Source organism: Herpailurus yagouaroundi, unplaced genomic scaffold, assembly GCF_014898765.1.
Source record: "Herpailurus yagouaroundi ecotype Mexico unplaced genomic scaffold, PumYag 67702, whole genome shotgun sequence".
NCBI classification, from domain to species: Eukaryota; Metazoa; Chordata; class Mammalia; order Carnivora; family Felidae; genus Herpailurus; species Herpailurus yagouaroundi.
Genome location: NW_024420501.1, coordinates 6,272,279 through 6,288,230, shown reverse-complemented (window position 1 = coordinate 6,288,230; position 15,952 = coordinate 6,272,279). Strand labels below are relative to the sequence as shown.

Here is a 15,952-nt window from a genome sequence, read left to right as displayed (position 1 = left end):
CATACCCATACGAAAAAGAACGTTTCACAGTTATTGCAGTCAAATATAGTCAACTCTCAGAACAGTTTCTAAAGTTGAACAAAGGTAGGCATTTAAATCGTCTGATATTTACTGTCCAAATCTGGCCTTTTCAGCTATCACAGTACTTGGAATGTGCATTATATTTTCAGGTAAAAATTTTTTGCTCATTCTATTGAATCTTGTTAACATTTATAGTAAAGGACAAACAATTCCTCTATCCTGATAAAATATATTGTAGCTTCCCGAATCCTCTGCATCTAGAATAAATGCCAACTTGTTTTGGTATCCATTACCACTTTCAAATTGCATTACACAATATAATGCAAATGTGAGTTCTTAATTAGCAGGATCTGTTTTGTTGAAATGTACAACAGTAGAGGGATTTTTCAACATACTGCAGCTGTTTACCTAAGGAGGAAACAAATTTCACCCCACTAAGAGGAGCTGAATAAGTGCATGTGTTGTTATGGACAGATCCTTTAGTGTTTCCTTAAGTGATGCTTTTTCATAATGGATTTCACATGGAATATATAGCAAAATTTGCCATTGCTGCCCACTCAATTTCTGCGTCTAGGTTTTTAAAAGAGAAGGAGACGAAAGTTGTAAGGGCAATGAGGAGTGGGGGTAGAGAAAGGATTCTTGATGAAAGACGCAGTATTTACCAAGGTCAGAAGAAATATGCCTATATACACATATCTACTTAAATATTCATTTAAATACCGTACATGCATCTGTATATACATGACATGCTGCACCGAGCAAACAGTCGCATCAATATAACCTGAAGGCAGCCTCATGCAATGACAAGAATGAAAAAATCTGAACTTCTATAGGAACACATACTAGAGATAATATCGAAAATAGGACGGTGTCCACAAATAATGTAATAACTCCTTTGCTCATCGGATTTTTTGCCTAGATTTGAGGCCTTTAAACATCCACCAATTATGGTAAATGTTTAACTGTAGGAGTTCAGGCAGACGGCCAAACTCCGGTTTCAAAGCTATTGCTAGCTTTAGTTTAAAGAGTTTTTCATTTTTAAGTACAAGCATTGCTGGGTACTGGCTATACCTTATTGTGGCCAGAGCCCCTGGAATTTGAATAAGTGGATTAGGCAGGACCTAGGTCCCAAAGAAATGGGCCCTGCAGCATTACCTGAAGTGTGGCAAAGAATTGGCTAGGGAAATCCCTGCCATTTATAACTTAGCTCTATTTACCTACAGCCAGTTTATCCCCACCGAGACAAAGTAAAGAGAGAGCCTGGTTTTGCTTACAAAAACAGCAAGGTTGGGGGGAGGGGTGTAAAATGACCGTTTGAGCCTTTCCTCCTTCGAAAAGCCAGGTATGTGAAATACACAGAGGATAGCCAAACTCCCCCGCCCCACAGGTACGTCTGCTTTCTTGCCAAGCTTATTAACTCAACTCCCAGTCTGCACGACACTGGTTTGAACATTAGCTTTTCCTCGGGATATTCCCACTGTCTTGTGCAAGCGCTAGCAAAAGGGTACAAGAAAGGGGCCCAGACAATCCCCGCGCTGGATTTGCAGCCTCTGGATATTTGAGATTCCATTGCTAAAGCCTCTGTGGTATAGACAAGACGCTGAGGGGGCTACTGAAGTGACTTTCCGTAGTCCCTTCCGTTGTCTCCTTTTCTGACTCCCCAAGGTATCCCGTGGGTGTCTTCCCGCACAGCCCCAGAGCGCCAAACCTTGTCCCCCTTCCCTAAAGCCTCTCATTCACCAACACCCTCCCCGACCAAAGTCCCCTCCCGGTCACCACCAAAGCCCGGAGAAGTGGAACGCACACAATGCCTCTCTTATAGGGCTCGAGCTGGGAACTGGGCATGCTCAGTAGCCAAAGCAGATTTTTTTTTCCCCCTTCTTTTGGTCGCAAGTGCGGCATCTCTCCCAGTCCCACACCTCTCTTTCCTCTATCCCTATCCCCCTCTCCCCACCCCCAGCTCTTTAATCGTCCTGCTTAACCCGTTCTACACCGAAGGCATGCAGAGTTCTAAGATGCGGGGGATTAACCCGTCTCCTCCTAAAGCCACTAAATAAGTCTCACTCTGGGCTAAAGCTTTACACTTTTGCCTTAAAGCCCCCAGCCCCTTACGCGCAGACAGGTAGGGGGAGTGAGGCTACTACTGGATCCCGGGAAACTGGTCCCAAGAAGGCTCCATCCAGGATTGCCCGCTACCGAAGAAGTATTCCCGGAGCCCTCCGTTCTGCGAGGTGACAATTAGCCAAAGGTACCGTACCCGTTATACAAAGCCCAAGTGCGATTGTTGCCTTTGAATGTCATTGTTGTTGACTCACCCCCCTCGGTCCTGGAATTATTCAATCCCGCGTAGACTCGACGCCCCTATCTACCTCCCTCGGCCTCCCCCACCCCCTCCGACGTTTCTTTGGCTTTGCCTGGGTTCTCGGTTGCTCTCTCAAAGGAATGCCCCGGTTGTGTGTGTGTGTGTGTGTGTGTGTGTGTGTGTGTGTGTGTGTGTCTGTGTGTGTGTCTGTGTGTGCCTTCGTTCTTGGGGGGCTGAAGGAGGAGAAAGGACTCGAGTGTGCGTGTATGTGGTGGGAGGATGGAGGTTGGCGCGCTCGCGTTTGGGGACTGGGGTCTCTACGCGTGAGGAAAGGGGTCGCTCCTCCCCAGGGGGTGTTTTAGGCATAAAGAGGGGGCGGGTGCGGGAGGAAAGTGCTTTTCTCGGCGTGTGGGCAGCAGAGGAATCAAGTGGAGGTGTCTGGATGGGGGACAGGGGGCCTCGGCAGTGTGCGGGGGTCGAGGTGCCTGAGTGCTGGGAGGGAGGCTGCGTGTGTGCGGGGGGTGGGGGGGGGGCGGGGGCGGGGATTCGGCGCGTGTATGTAAAGGTGCAGCCCGTGTGCGAGGGGCTGGGTGCGCGCGCGGTGTCTGGCCGGGTGCGCGCGCGCGCGCCGCTGCCCGCCTGCTTGCCTGCGAGGGCTGCTCGCTGGGTTTGACGGGCGAGCCGGCGCGGAGGAGCTGGATCCGGGATCACGTAGAGCCCATCGCGGAAACTGCAGAGCGGATCGCGGCGCCGCGGGCCCTGCGAGAGCTGTGGGGCTCCGGAGGTGGGTGAATTACCAGCGGGGCTGCGCGAGCTGCACCGACACTCGCTGCCTCTTCCCGCTTGGCTCGGCAGCGCGCGCGCGCGCGCGCGCGCGCGTGTGTGTGTGTGTGTGTGTGCGCGCGCGCGCGTGCGCGCGGAGGGGGGCAGGTAGCTTATTATTTTTAGTTTGGGTCGTGTTGGTTTGGGGCCGGCGGAGTGGCCAAAGCGACCACAGTGGCTACTCCAGCACCACCCTGCTTGCCTGCCCACGGCGCGGTCGCGGGTCCCCGAGAACCCAAAGAATCCGGTGTCCTTAACATCGCTGCCTCCCCGGCGGGGAAAGTGTCCTGGTCTAGGGCGGCTCGGGCTGTCGGGGCCGCTGCGCTGGCTTTGTTTTCTGCGCCCCCCTCGCAAGCACTCTAGGCGGACGTGGGTCTGGGGCTCCCGGCAGTGGCCCGGGAGCTGGCCCGAGACTGCTGGCACCCTGCAACACTGGGAATACGAGAGAAGCCGGTAGCTAACTCTAAAAGCCCTGCAAAGCCGGGCAAGTGCTGGCAGCGCGACTTTGCAAGATGCCCAAATGTTGAGCTGATTTCTGGCGTGGTGAGAGCAGCATTTTGTGCCTGGGCAGCGGGGGGGAGGGGGGGTGGGGGCGGGCGGGCGGGGGGGGGGGGCAGGGGGGTGCCCGGACCGCCGCTCTCGGCCACGGAGCCACCGGGTCACTCTGCCTGTGTGACAAGCGGGCCAGTGACGCCCCAGTGGCCCGCGGCCTCGTGGCTTGGGCTGGCGGTCTCTTACCCCTCAACCGCCGCACGCCCGGCTCTAGAGGCCGACGGAAACTCCAATAGCTGCCCCTTGTGGGACGGGAGCGCGCGGAGAGATGTGTGCGCAGCGGGGCTGAAGGCCCCCCGCGACCTCCCGAGCGGTCCCCGCCTCCGCTGCCCGACCCACGAGGCCGCTGCTTGGGCCCGGGACCCGGGAGGGGGCTGCGTGTCGGCTCCGGGATGCGGCAAAACATTGCGGTACGCGCCACCGCCGGCAGCCCCTCCGGCCGCGTCCCCGCCGGCCCGAGGTAGCGCACAGGGGGCGGCAGTGACCGCGTCTCTCCGCGGAGCCCCTCACCCCCGCCTAGGCGGGCGGCCGGAGGTCTCTCCTGCCCGCGCCCGGGGAGCCACCCCGGCCCACCCTCGGCAGGCGTCCGTCCCCCGCAGGCCCGCCGAGCGCCGGTGGACGCCGGATCCGTGGTAAGGCTCGCTGGCTTTGTGCGGTCCTGCCGGCCGCGGGAGCCGAGCGGCTTGCGGGGCGCGGAGATCCGGAGACCGAGAGGGAGATGGGGACACGGGCCGCTTTGGGCAGACGCGCCGCTCTCGGCAGCCCGAGACATGGCTTTTGGTACCCAACTCATACTTTCTGTTTTTTTGTTTTTTTTGTTTTTATCCCTGATTTTAAAATGTGCACGTTTTAGTGGTGCCCTGTGTGAGGTTTCTTTCGCTTGCGTTCAGCGCCCCTTCCCCTCTTTCTAGCTCCCTTCTAGTTCTCTTTCCTCCTCTCTCCACGGTCTCTTGCCCCTTCGGTCCCTCTTCCTGGGCGATCGACTCCCCTCTCCCTTGCTTGCCAGTCCAGCTGCCTGCGGCTTTCTGTTTCACAGGAGATGCATTGGGGAACTTCCTAGGTCGTCCTTGCGCCTTTTTTCTCCCATGCTACTTAAAGTAGAAATTACGAGGAGGAGGGCAGCTCCTTATGCAATTTCAGATCTGCTGATGCTCCCTGTTCTTGTTTTTGTACTGAATTCAGGTTATTCGGGGTTCTTATTGTTTTGTTTTGTTTTTAGTTCGGTTGATTTTTGGTTGGGGGTGTAGTAACAAGAAATGACTCAACTGAACCAGAATAGCTGTTGAAAACCACATCTATAGGAAGGCAAAACGATCATGTGAAATTTTGATTTTACAATGAAAGTTGGCTTGGATGATGTCATACTTAAGAATTTATGACTTCTTCTTGCACTGCCAGTCAAACTCTCAGGGTGAATAGGGGAAATGCGTATCTATATGGCAAGCGAGGATCATCTTGGCGGTGCTGGCTGTATCCTGAACCAAACTATTTAAAATGCACATCTTTCTGGGTCGTGGCTAATGGATTGCCTACCTTGAGACATGCTTGGTTTTACCACTAGCTGATTCCTCGTGGGCAAAATAAACAAAGGAGTTTCTGTGTGACACTTTTTTGTATCATTCCCTCATGGTGGGTTCCTGGGTAATTTATTTATTTTATTAATATTTGGTGGTAACCATATTGAAATTACAGCCAGCTTCCCATGCAAGATGGAAAAGACACACATGGCTAAAATTGCATCAATAAAATACACGGTGCTTGTTTTTCCTTTCACTCTTTTCCATGAAGCATTGCATATGTGTGTACATGCATGCAGTATTTCAGGAATTGGCTACAACGGGTTAATTTGCGAAGCATTAAACTCCACTAAGCGATTCGTGATTTGTTTATAGACAGAGACATGGAGTGGTGAGCCTGGGAGGGGATGTTGGGAAGTGATGATTTTAGGAGAAACATTTACCGGACTAAATGTATCTGGTGCTGCAGATAAACCCACTCAAGGATTGTAGCCTGTAAACTCTTCTTCCTCAGCAGTGCTAGTCGGTGGTCAAAGTGAAGGAGATAAGCATCTGAGCCAAGTGTCAGTCGGACCTGGGTTCAAAATGGCGTGTAAAGGAGTAGAAGTGGGCCAGGTAGGCAGGAGAGCCTGTTCTTGGGGTGGGAGAGCTGTCTAGACATCAGCTAGGCAGTGCAGGAGCAGGCAGGTTTCTCTCCTATTTTCAGGGACCCGGGGACAAAAGCCCCCCCCCCCGTCCCCCCGGCCCCGGTTGGGGGGGGGCCGGAAAAAGACTAGACACGGTGTATTTACTTGAAATAAAAATTTTGGTCATTTCCTACTGGGTTATTTTTCTAGAACCTCACTGGGTCATCCGTGTTTTTTAAGGCAGCCATGTACAAGAGTGAACTGATTCATGGCAGGGTGCTTACCTGTGGGCCGAAGCTCAGGCAGATCTCTTCCTAGGGCTCCTTCTACCTTGATCTTGTGACTGTCCCCTCTACTGCAACCCAATCCTGGCCTGGCCATCCTCCACCAAACCCAGGGGTCTGATATCTCCTCTGTTTGGCCTCTTATCTAACTGAAGCCCAGAGAGTAGACTTCTACAGGTGGAAATGCCTTTGTGGTGCAAACGACAAAAGGCACAGTGGATGGTCTGGGATAGGTCAGTAGAGTTGCCACAGGTCTGTGTTCGGGGGGCAGAATGTGACGGTCCACGTAGAGAAAAGATTTTCAGATTGTTAAGGTTTACGTACGATCGAGGCTTTTTTTCCTGTTGTTTGTTGTGTGTTCTGCACACATAAAATGTGTATAAACCCCACGTGTGGAAGTAAAACGTGTGGCATTTCTGCTGATTATTGTTCAACTGAGTGAGAGTACTTGCAGAAAAATACAAAGCTGATGATTACAGCCATGTGTTTACTATGGTATGATGTAGACACAAATAATCTTTCAAGTAATGATCATTGAAAAAATGTTTTCTTTTTATTTTTTAGATTGTTTCTCTTTATTCAGAAGCATAAAGTTGTTTGCTGATTGCCAGAAGATGTTTCTTTGGCTCTTTCTGATTTTGTCAGCCCTGATTTCTTCGACAAACGCAGATTCTGACATATCGGTGGAAATTTGCAATGTGTGCTCCTGCGTGTCAGTCGAGAACGTGCTCTATGTCAACTGTGAGAAGGTTTCAGTCTACAGACCAAATCAGCTGAAACCACCCTGGTCTAATTTTTATCACCTCAACTTCCAAAACAATTTTTTAAATATCCTCTATCCGAATACATTCTTGAATTTTTCACACGCAGTATCCCTGCAGCTGGGAAATAATAAACTGCAGAACATTGAGGGAGGAGCCTTTCTTGGGCTCAGTGCATTAAAGCAGTTGCACTTGAACAACAATGAATTAAAGATTCTCCGAGCTGACACTTTCCTTGGCATAGAGAACTTGGAGTATCTCCAGGCTGACTACAATTTAATCAAGTATATTGAACGAGGAGCCTTCAATAAACTCCACAAACTGAAAGTTCTCATTCTTAATGACAATCTGATTTCATTCCTTCCTGATAATATTTTCCGATTCGCATCTTTGACCCACCTGGATATACGAGGGAACAGGATCCAGAAGCTCCCCTATATCGGGGTTCTGGAACACATAGGCCGCGTTGTCGAACTGCAACTAGAAGACAATCCTTGGAACTGCAGCTGTGATTTGTTGCCTTTAAAAGCCTGGTTGGAGAACATGCCATATAACATTTACATAGGAGAAGCTATCTGCGAAACGCCCAGTGACTTATATGGAAGGCTTTTAAAAGAAACCAACAAACAAGAACTATGCCCCATGGGCACGGGCAGTGATTTTGATGTACGAATCCTGCCTCCGTCTCAGCTGGAGAATGGCTTCACCACTCCCAATGGCCACACTACCCAAACGTCCTTACACAGATTAGTGACCAAACCGCCGAAAACGACAAACCCTTCCAAGATCTCTGGCATCGTGGCAGGCAAATCCCTCTCCAACCGCAATCTCAGTCAGATCGTGTCTTACCAAACGAGGGTGCCTCCTCTTACGCCTTGCCCAGCACCTTGCTTTTGCAAAACCCACCCTTCGGACTTGGGACTGAGCGTCAACTGCCAAGAGAAAAATATACAGTCCATGTCTGAACTGGTCCCGAAACCTTTAAATGCCAAGAAGTTGCACGTCAACGGCAATAGCATCAGAGACGTGGACGTCTCAGACTTCGCCGAGTTTGAAGGACTGGATTTGCTCCATTTAGGCAGCAATCAGATTACGGTGATCAAGGGCGACGTATTCCACAATCTCACTAATTTACGCAGGCTGTATCTCAACGGCAATCAGATTGAGAGACTCTACCCCGAAATATTTTCGGGCCTTCGTAACCTGCAGTATCTGTATTTGGAATACAATCTGATTAAGGAGATCTTAGCAGGCACCTTCGACTCCATGCCCAATTTGCAATTGCTGTATTTAAACAACAATCTCTTAAAGAGCCTGCCTGTTTACATTTTTTCTGGAGCGCCCCTGGCTAGACTGAACCTGCGGAACAACAAGTTCATGTACTTGCCCGTCAGCGGGGTCCTCGATCAGCTGCAGTCTCTGACGCAGATTGACTTGGAGGGCAACCCTTGGGACTGCACTTGTGACTTGGTGGCATTAAAGCTGTGGCTGGAGAAGCTGAATGACGGCATCGTGGTGAAGGAACTGAAGTGTGAGACACCCGTCCAGTTTGCCAACATTGAACTGAAGTCCCTCAAAAATGAAATCTTATGTCCCAAACTCTTAAACAAGCCATCCGCGCCGTTCACGAGCCCCGCACCTGCCATTACGTTCACCACCCCACTGGGTCCCATTCGAAGTCCTCCCGGTGGCCCAGTGCCTCTGTCTATTTTAATCTTGAGCATCTTGGTGGTCCTCATTTTAACAGTGTTTGTTGCTTTTTGCCTTCTTGTTTTTGTGCTGCGACGAAACAAGAAGCCCACCGTGAAGCACGAAGGCCTGGGGAACCCGGAGTGTGGCTCCATGCAGCTGCAGCTCAGGAAACACGATCACAAGAGCAACAAGAAAGACGGACTGAGCACAGAAGCTTTCATTCCACAAACCATAGAACAGATGAGCAAGAGCCACACCTGTGGTTTGAAAGAGTCCGAAACCGGGTTCATGTTCTCGGACCCGCCGGGACAGAAAGTCACTATGAGGAATGTGGCCGACAAGGAGAAAGATTTGTTACATGCAGACAGTAGGAAGAGACTGAGCACCATCGACGAGCTGGATGAATTATTCCCGAGCAGGGATTCCAATGTGTTTATCCAGAATTTTCTTGAAAGCAAAAAGGAGTACAACAGCATAGGTGTCAGCGGCTTCGAGATCCGCTATCCGGAAAAACAACAAGACAAAAAAAACAAGAAGTCGCTGATAGGCGGCAACCACAGTAAAATTGTCGTGGAACAAAGGAAGACCAGCGAGTATTTTGAACTGAAGGCAAAACTCCAGAGTTCCCCCGACTACCTACAGGTCCTTGAGGAGCAGACAGCTTTGAACAAGATCTAGGTCATGCAGTCTTACTTCATACAGAGGACATTTATTTAATGATGAAAGTGCCTTTTGTTGACTCCTGACTTCCAAATACTATATTATCAATAGGCATAGAGGCAGGTGTTTCCAAGGGTGTCTCATTAACTGTAGCTGCAAAAGATGTGTCCGGTAGAAGAGAATTTCCTTAATAGATTTTACTACATAAAACCTATACTGTGGAGTCCTGTGGGGATACTGCAAACTCTATTGCCAAAGGGATGCTTTATATACATAAAACACTGAATTTAACCTCAAGAGGCAAATCTGTTTTGTACCCCAATGCAAAACCTTCGTCTCTTTGTGCTTTGTAGAGCAGACTCAAGAAAACTGGTACCAGTGTTTGTACCTCAGCTGGGTCTTTCATTTTGCACGTAGATTAAGTCGGTGGAACTGGAATAATCCTTTCGATTCGTGGCATTGTAACAATTCTGCGTAAAGATGATCTGAAAAGTAAAAACACAAAAAAACCAAAAAAACAAAAAAACAACAAAAAAAGACAAAAACAAAACAAAACAAAACAAAACAAACAAAAAAAAAAGCATGCAAAGAGAGAACATTCGATAGTATTTGTAAAATTGGTAAACTTTATGGCCTGCATCTTGAAACCGCTGGATTTATAATGTTAAATTGTGCAAATATTTGTTTAAAATATACCATGCATTACATAACTATAAAATAAATTTGAACACTTTAAGCATTACCTGTCTATACATAAAACCTAAAAGAAAAAAAAATCAACGTGAGTTCCGTAGCGTTTGTGGTGATCTGAAGAAATACATGATGTTTATGAGAATTAAACAAGGCTCAAATTAAACTAACATTAGAGTTTGTTCTCGGTTCTGTGAAATACCCACAATCCTTAAAGTGCTTACCGTGTGAGCGCACCCAAAGCTATTTTTGTAACATAATTCATATTTATGAAGTACTTTGTATACTAAATAGGAAAATATGTACTCCTTAATATGTATTTAATATGCCTGACTTGTTTTCCTGATCACAGGGAATTTATCAGTAAGTATAAATCTAGACAGAAAAAAATATACCAAACTGAAACCGAAGCTTATGTGTACAGAAATATTCTGGACATTGTGATCAGGTATCATTTAGAAACGAAACAAAAAACACAAAGACACAAAAAGACAAAAAAATAAAACTAAAAACCAGTTCTGTGCTATTCTTGAGAATTCAGCATATTATCTGCAGATTTGTTACCAACTGTGCATTTTAAAATAGGTTCCTTAGTTTTATAGTATCGTGTCTGGGGCAGTTGTTAGTTGCCATCAGTTGTCTTGCTTTTCAGGATTCTACGAGCTTACATCAAATAGTTTTCACTACAAATATCGACAGAATTAATGAGTAAGGTTAATCGCGATATCCTGTCCGCATCAGTATCCTGTCCTGTCATCGTTCGACTACGATCAGATAATCCAGTAGAGCCGTGAACATCACGGTAGTGTCGGCTATCAGAGCCACACTGGAAAATGCTTTCCTTGGTCTCCGATGGGTTCACAGTCTGCAACTACAAACGATATGCCACTGTGTTTGCTTGTGCAAACTTGCGTTAACTTGCCTGTTAACTTCGAAGTCAAAATTGGTCAAAGGAATGGAGGAGGACTTGGTAATGGGAGACATCTGAACATTTGTAGGAGCTCCCAATTAGCAAAGTGACATCCCGAAATGCATTACCTTCTTGGCCTGCCTGCATATGTATAATTACTGTGTTAATCAGTAAGATGACCAAGAAGGTAAACATAGACATTCTTCTTCGCGAACTTCAAGTGGCAGATGTTTCGGTGCAGCTTCCAAAATGATACTGTGGTTAAAGTTGTAACAGTAGTCCCTTTATTAAGTACTAATTTCAGGGCTTTATATGTTTGTTCCGAGATAAAACAAACAAACAACTTGGCATTCTTAGACGGTGTGTGTGTGCGCGCGCGTGTGTGTATTTGAGTGTATGTGCGTACATATAGATAATTTGGAGATTTTTTTTTTAAATAGCAAAAAAATCGTCTCCATATGTATGTGCTGGTGCTCTTAAAACTTTAATGTGTAATTTTAATTTTCATGACGATGTCTGTGAAAACTTTATATGAATATTAAAAAAATACAAACAAATACTTGCTTTCTGATCTTGAAAGAAAAGACACGAAGATGTGTGCCCAACAGCGTGTTTTCATCTAGTTTCGTAAGGACTTTTAATATGCCATTACCATGCTTGCAGGCATCCTTGGATTAAAGGGCTCCTAATGCATACTGACAGGATAAAGATGCAAAAGCTTCAAAGAAAGTGTTTTAGTTTATCCTGTCAATAAAGTATGGATTGAGGAATCTTAAGTAGACACTTACAGGAGGAACCGGAAGCTCAATCCATGATCTGGGGATAATAGGTCATTGGGACGATGCCTTTTATTCAGTGTGGCGAGGCTTTGAAGATGTTTCAAGGTTTCCGCAATTGTCAATGGCGAGAGGACCTGCCGCCATCTTAAAGCTTGCTGTAGCATATTGGCTATCTCAAACTCTTCCGCTGAGAGGTATAAATGTTCCACTTTCTTTCAAGAGTAATTTAAACGTGTGTGATTATTTGGAGGTTTTAATTGTAAGTGAATGACAGTAACAAATCCTTGGTTAAGGCTGATCTATTTTCCTTAACTGAAGTCATTGTGCCTACATTATACAGTGTATACTATTTTGCACCTGCCTCTCATTAGTTCTACTTGTACATTTTATGATAATGTAGTTAGGCATAAGTTTTGAGTTGAGTACAAGAGCAGTTAAAATACCGTATCTACATTTTGTTGGCTTCAACTATAACCTTGATGTTAGTTTAACCCCTTGAGGAGTGATATACACGTCAGTACAGCATCTTTAGTAGAATTCGATTCTGATCTAGAAAATCCAAGAAGTGCTCACTTCTAATGTGGTCTGACACATCATGGGCTTCTTGGCATCGTATCATGTGCTCGGACTCTGTTAGAACGGTTGCAGAGAAGATTAGATCCTGTGAAATTAGTGGAGGGGTTGAGATAATATATTATGTCTGTGTAATATAAATCAAGTTTTAAATTATTTTTTTATGAAATCAATAAAGATGATTCAATTCTTGAAAAGTAAATCTTTGTGTAATTTTATGAGAAAGCAGCTATTAAAATACAGTGATTCAAGTCTATAAGGCGATTTATATTCTATATTTAGTTTTCCATTCTGAATAAATATATTAATTAGAAGATCATTTAAGACCGGCTTTCTTTTGTTGCTTTTTAAAAATGTTTCATTTCTTTAAGCCATAAGGATGCATAAATTACACAGGGCATGGCCTCATGAGTAACGTCAGTGGGTACTGCAGAAATAACAGAACACATCTAGAAATGTATGGCAGTAATATTAATCTATGATATCTTTTGCATGATTTGTACTTTGACATTGTATGAAATGAGCACAGTGAGTTTTTGTTTTTGTTTTTTTGTTTGTTTTTTTTTTTTTTTTTTTTTGTTATTGTTGTCGCATCCAAAGAGCTGGGGAGAAAATATATCAAGAATGTATTTATAATCACTATTTTGAAATAAAGTAAAGAAAACACATTGTATTGTTTTTACCCTGATTTGGTTAGTAGTATTTTAGGTTAGTTTATAAGATGAAAATCAAGCAGTTCTATAAAAGCTAATGTAAATCACAGAAACTGTTTTAATGACTTTTGCTTGCTTTTAATAGCATCAAGGTATTAGACAGAATTTATTAAATGCCATTTTTATGGAAGTATTAATAAAATTGTTTGCTAGAATGGTATTTCTGAAGCCACAGTTTGTGAAATATATTTATCTTTCCGTTATCTTTCAGAGGAAATAAAATAGTAACCAAATTGGTCTTTTCACCTAGATTTGAGGGTAAGATACAGAGCTTTAGGAAACTGTATTAAACTTAATTGACAAATCTATGTTAAGAGATGCTTTCCCCCCCCAAACATCTTTGCAATCTGTCTTCCTTTCCCCTGACAGCCCATTCCCATGAATCAGTTGGAATCTGACATAACTGCAGATAAGCAGATATTAATATTCAGTCTTAACTATTAAAATATGTTTAGAAAAACTTTAGAACCTCTATAATCCACGGCCAGCCTGGTAGGTTACAAGTTAGTTGCCCATTTATGGGGTGGATTGTGATTTTTATTTGGTTCTTTCAAAGATGATCAAAATCACCAATCCATCACTTTACCAGAGTTTTATGGTCGAGAAAAAATGAACTGAGTGCATTATGGTTAATTTGAGGCCAATCATGTCCAGCAAAGATTATAAACAGACCAATAAAGTGAACTGGAGGCACGTTTCCTTAGGGGAAGAGACGCAAAGAGAGAGGGAAACAGAGAATATAAACGAAGAGTATTGTGGCCTTAAGCCTATACCTAGCTATGCTGAAGAAGTCAACAGCATGGATAGCACATACAAGTGCTTTCGGGCGAAATGTTTTCCGTGTCACAGGCTATACATCCCGTGATTGTGTGACTTTTTAGTTCTTTGTGAGTTACTGAGCATAGGGCTTTGGGTCCCAGCCACTCAGTTATGTGGACAAGCCGTATCAGATGAAGGTTTGGCTTCATTTCCAGTGCTCATTCAATTAGTCACTATGGTCAGATGGGCTGAACTAAAATATCCTGTTTGTGGCTTCACTTACCGGGAATAACTGGCAACACATATCAAATTCACCCGATAATTGCTAACCCTCGATTCTGGATATGCTGAGGCTCTGTCCTTTGTTAAATTAAAAGCAAACGGGAGGTTAAGTGAGTTTTAAACCTCATTTTTGGACAAAACTGCCCTTAATCTAATTTTGAATTTTGTTTTGTCTTAGTTTCCACTGGTTGTTAAGATTGCACTTTAGAAGGGGAATGAAGGAAGGCAAACTGTGCTGTCTCCCTTATTTATATGAAAGGACCAAATACTGGCTATCGAGAATAAAAAGATTCAGGTTTTTCATTAAATCGTAATAATTATCAGATCCATTGACTGTAGCGCCGAGATCCAGGGAAGAATTTCACATTAGCTATAGAAAGGAAATAGTCGTCGTCCAAAGTTTCTGAACAACGCATTTCTCTTGGTTGGCAAATACTGGATCGTGTCCTAGGCCGCTGGTTAACAACCCGAGGAAGCCATGTTGTGCAGTGGCTACTGCTCGTGGAAGCCTTTGAAAATCCTAGTAAGCTCAATTCTCCCGACTAAGAATTGCAATGTATATTTCCATTATTGTTTCATGTAAACCGAACCGTTGTGGTAAAATTCTGGAGTTGCTATTCAGTTATTTTAATGCTGTTTTCACTAATAAAAGTCTTTTCTTAATAGGTCATATTTGTAGCCATTTAGTGTGTTTATTAGTGCGAAAGTGGCAAAGCTCAACATCAAGAAGAAATGCAAATAATTTGGTTTTTAGCCCATGCCGTTGTTTTGTTAGTTTATACAATAGGCCAGGTCGACAAGAAAAACAAAGCAAAACAAAACAATAGGCCGGTCTAAGTCCCTCCCTCACCACCCCCACCCCCCACAACACACACAGGAATCACGCACAGGAATACACACAAATAGTGAATTATGCCCTAAGGGAATTACTTAGGTGATATAAACAAATAAAAGGTCTCTGCCTTGACTACCTAGATGCACCAAATCCGAGTAGGTACTGCAGCCCAAACGATAAGTGTCTTGCTCTTCTCTTTATTTTTTTTTTTTTCTTCTTCTCTTCACTTTAAACGGAAACTTGGGATTTCAGTAGTATCCAGTGTCTTGAGATTTGGTTTTGATTTTCCTTGTTAACTTTATCCTCATTATCATCCTTTAATCTGTTAAGTATGTAATTCCCAGGTAGCCAACCAAGGTACATATCGATGCTGCCGCTAATATGATTACCCACAAATATTATTCAGAGAACTGTGTAGAGACATCTAGATCCAAAATAACCCCGGGGGAAGGATTTGATTAGAAACATGGGAGTTAAAAAAAAAACAAAAAACAAAAACAAGTCCGATGCAAATTATTGACCAAAGAGGCCTGTGCCTGGGTTAAGATCCGGGAGCATAAGGCCAAAGGAGTATTCAGAGAAAAAAACGAGACGATGTCTGCTTATCAGAACTCAGAATCCGAGTACTGAACAAGAATCACGGCAATATATATGAAATCTGAGACTTCTTTCTCCTTATTCTCTGTCTCCGCTTTATTTCTTGTAAATATATGTGAAATCCGGGACGTATCAACACAACGCTAGGAATTCATGTTTTCAAGGAATTCACTGGCCAGCCAGTGAACAACTGCTTTACCTTCTCCACTCCCATGGAATAGTTTGCTGGGATAACTGACATCACGGGGTAACCGGTATCAGGGCCTCCTGGTAGAGCTCTAGCTGTAGAAAACAAAAAGCAGTATCTGTGTTTAATAAGAACAAGAAGGGAAACACGCGTGGTACATATAATGAATTTTGATAGGGAGCAAAATAAATCGACACAGACATTTGGGTTCCTAAAGCTGCTAAGCCGTTTGGTTTGTTTTCAGCAATTGGATTTCAATACAAATTACCAAGTGCATATTTCAAAAGCCATTTCCTGCAAGAACCCCCCGGGAAGCCATGTCTCTGCCATGGGTCTCCTTGTTCCATAGCAGGATGTATCACATTTGCCAACTCCTCCCTGCTGGAAATT

At 44.9% G+C, this 15,952-nt stretch overlaps 1 protein-coding gene across 3 annotated transcripts; it reads left to right on the top strand.

The window, feature by feature from the left end:
- The first annotated feature begins 1,912 nt into the window (after positions 1–1,912).
- Positions 1,913–13,062, top strand: SLITRK4 (SLIT and NTRK like family member 4). Of its 3 annotated transcripts, none has more exons than XM_040468531.1 (2): positions 1,913–2,269; positions 6,689–13,062. In XM_040468531.1, the coding sequence occupies exon 2, from the start codon at positions 6,739–6,741 to the stop codon at positions 9,253–9,255; it is 2,517 nt and encodes an 838-aa protein (XP_040324465.1). In that variant the 5' UTR covers positions 1,913–2,269; positions 6,689–6,738; the 3' UTR covers positions 9,256–13,062. The 3 variants fall into 3 exon arrangements, with proteins under 3 accessions (XP_040324465.1, XP_040324466.1, XP_040324464.1); XM_040468532.1 differs by lacking the exon at positions 1,913–2,269 and adding an exon at positions 3,004–3,107; XM_040468530.1 differs by lacking the exon at positions 1,913–2,269 and adding an exon at positions 3,288–3,688.
- Positions 13,063–15,952: the final 2,890 nt, after the last annotated feature.

Excerpts from the sequence above, each read along its gene's own strand:
- SLITRK4 (XM_040468531.1), top strand. The coding sequence starts at position 6,739 with ATGTTTCTTTGGCTCTTTCTGATTTTGTCAGCCCTGATTTCTTCGACA.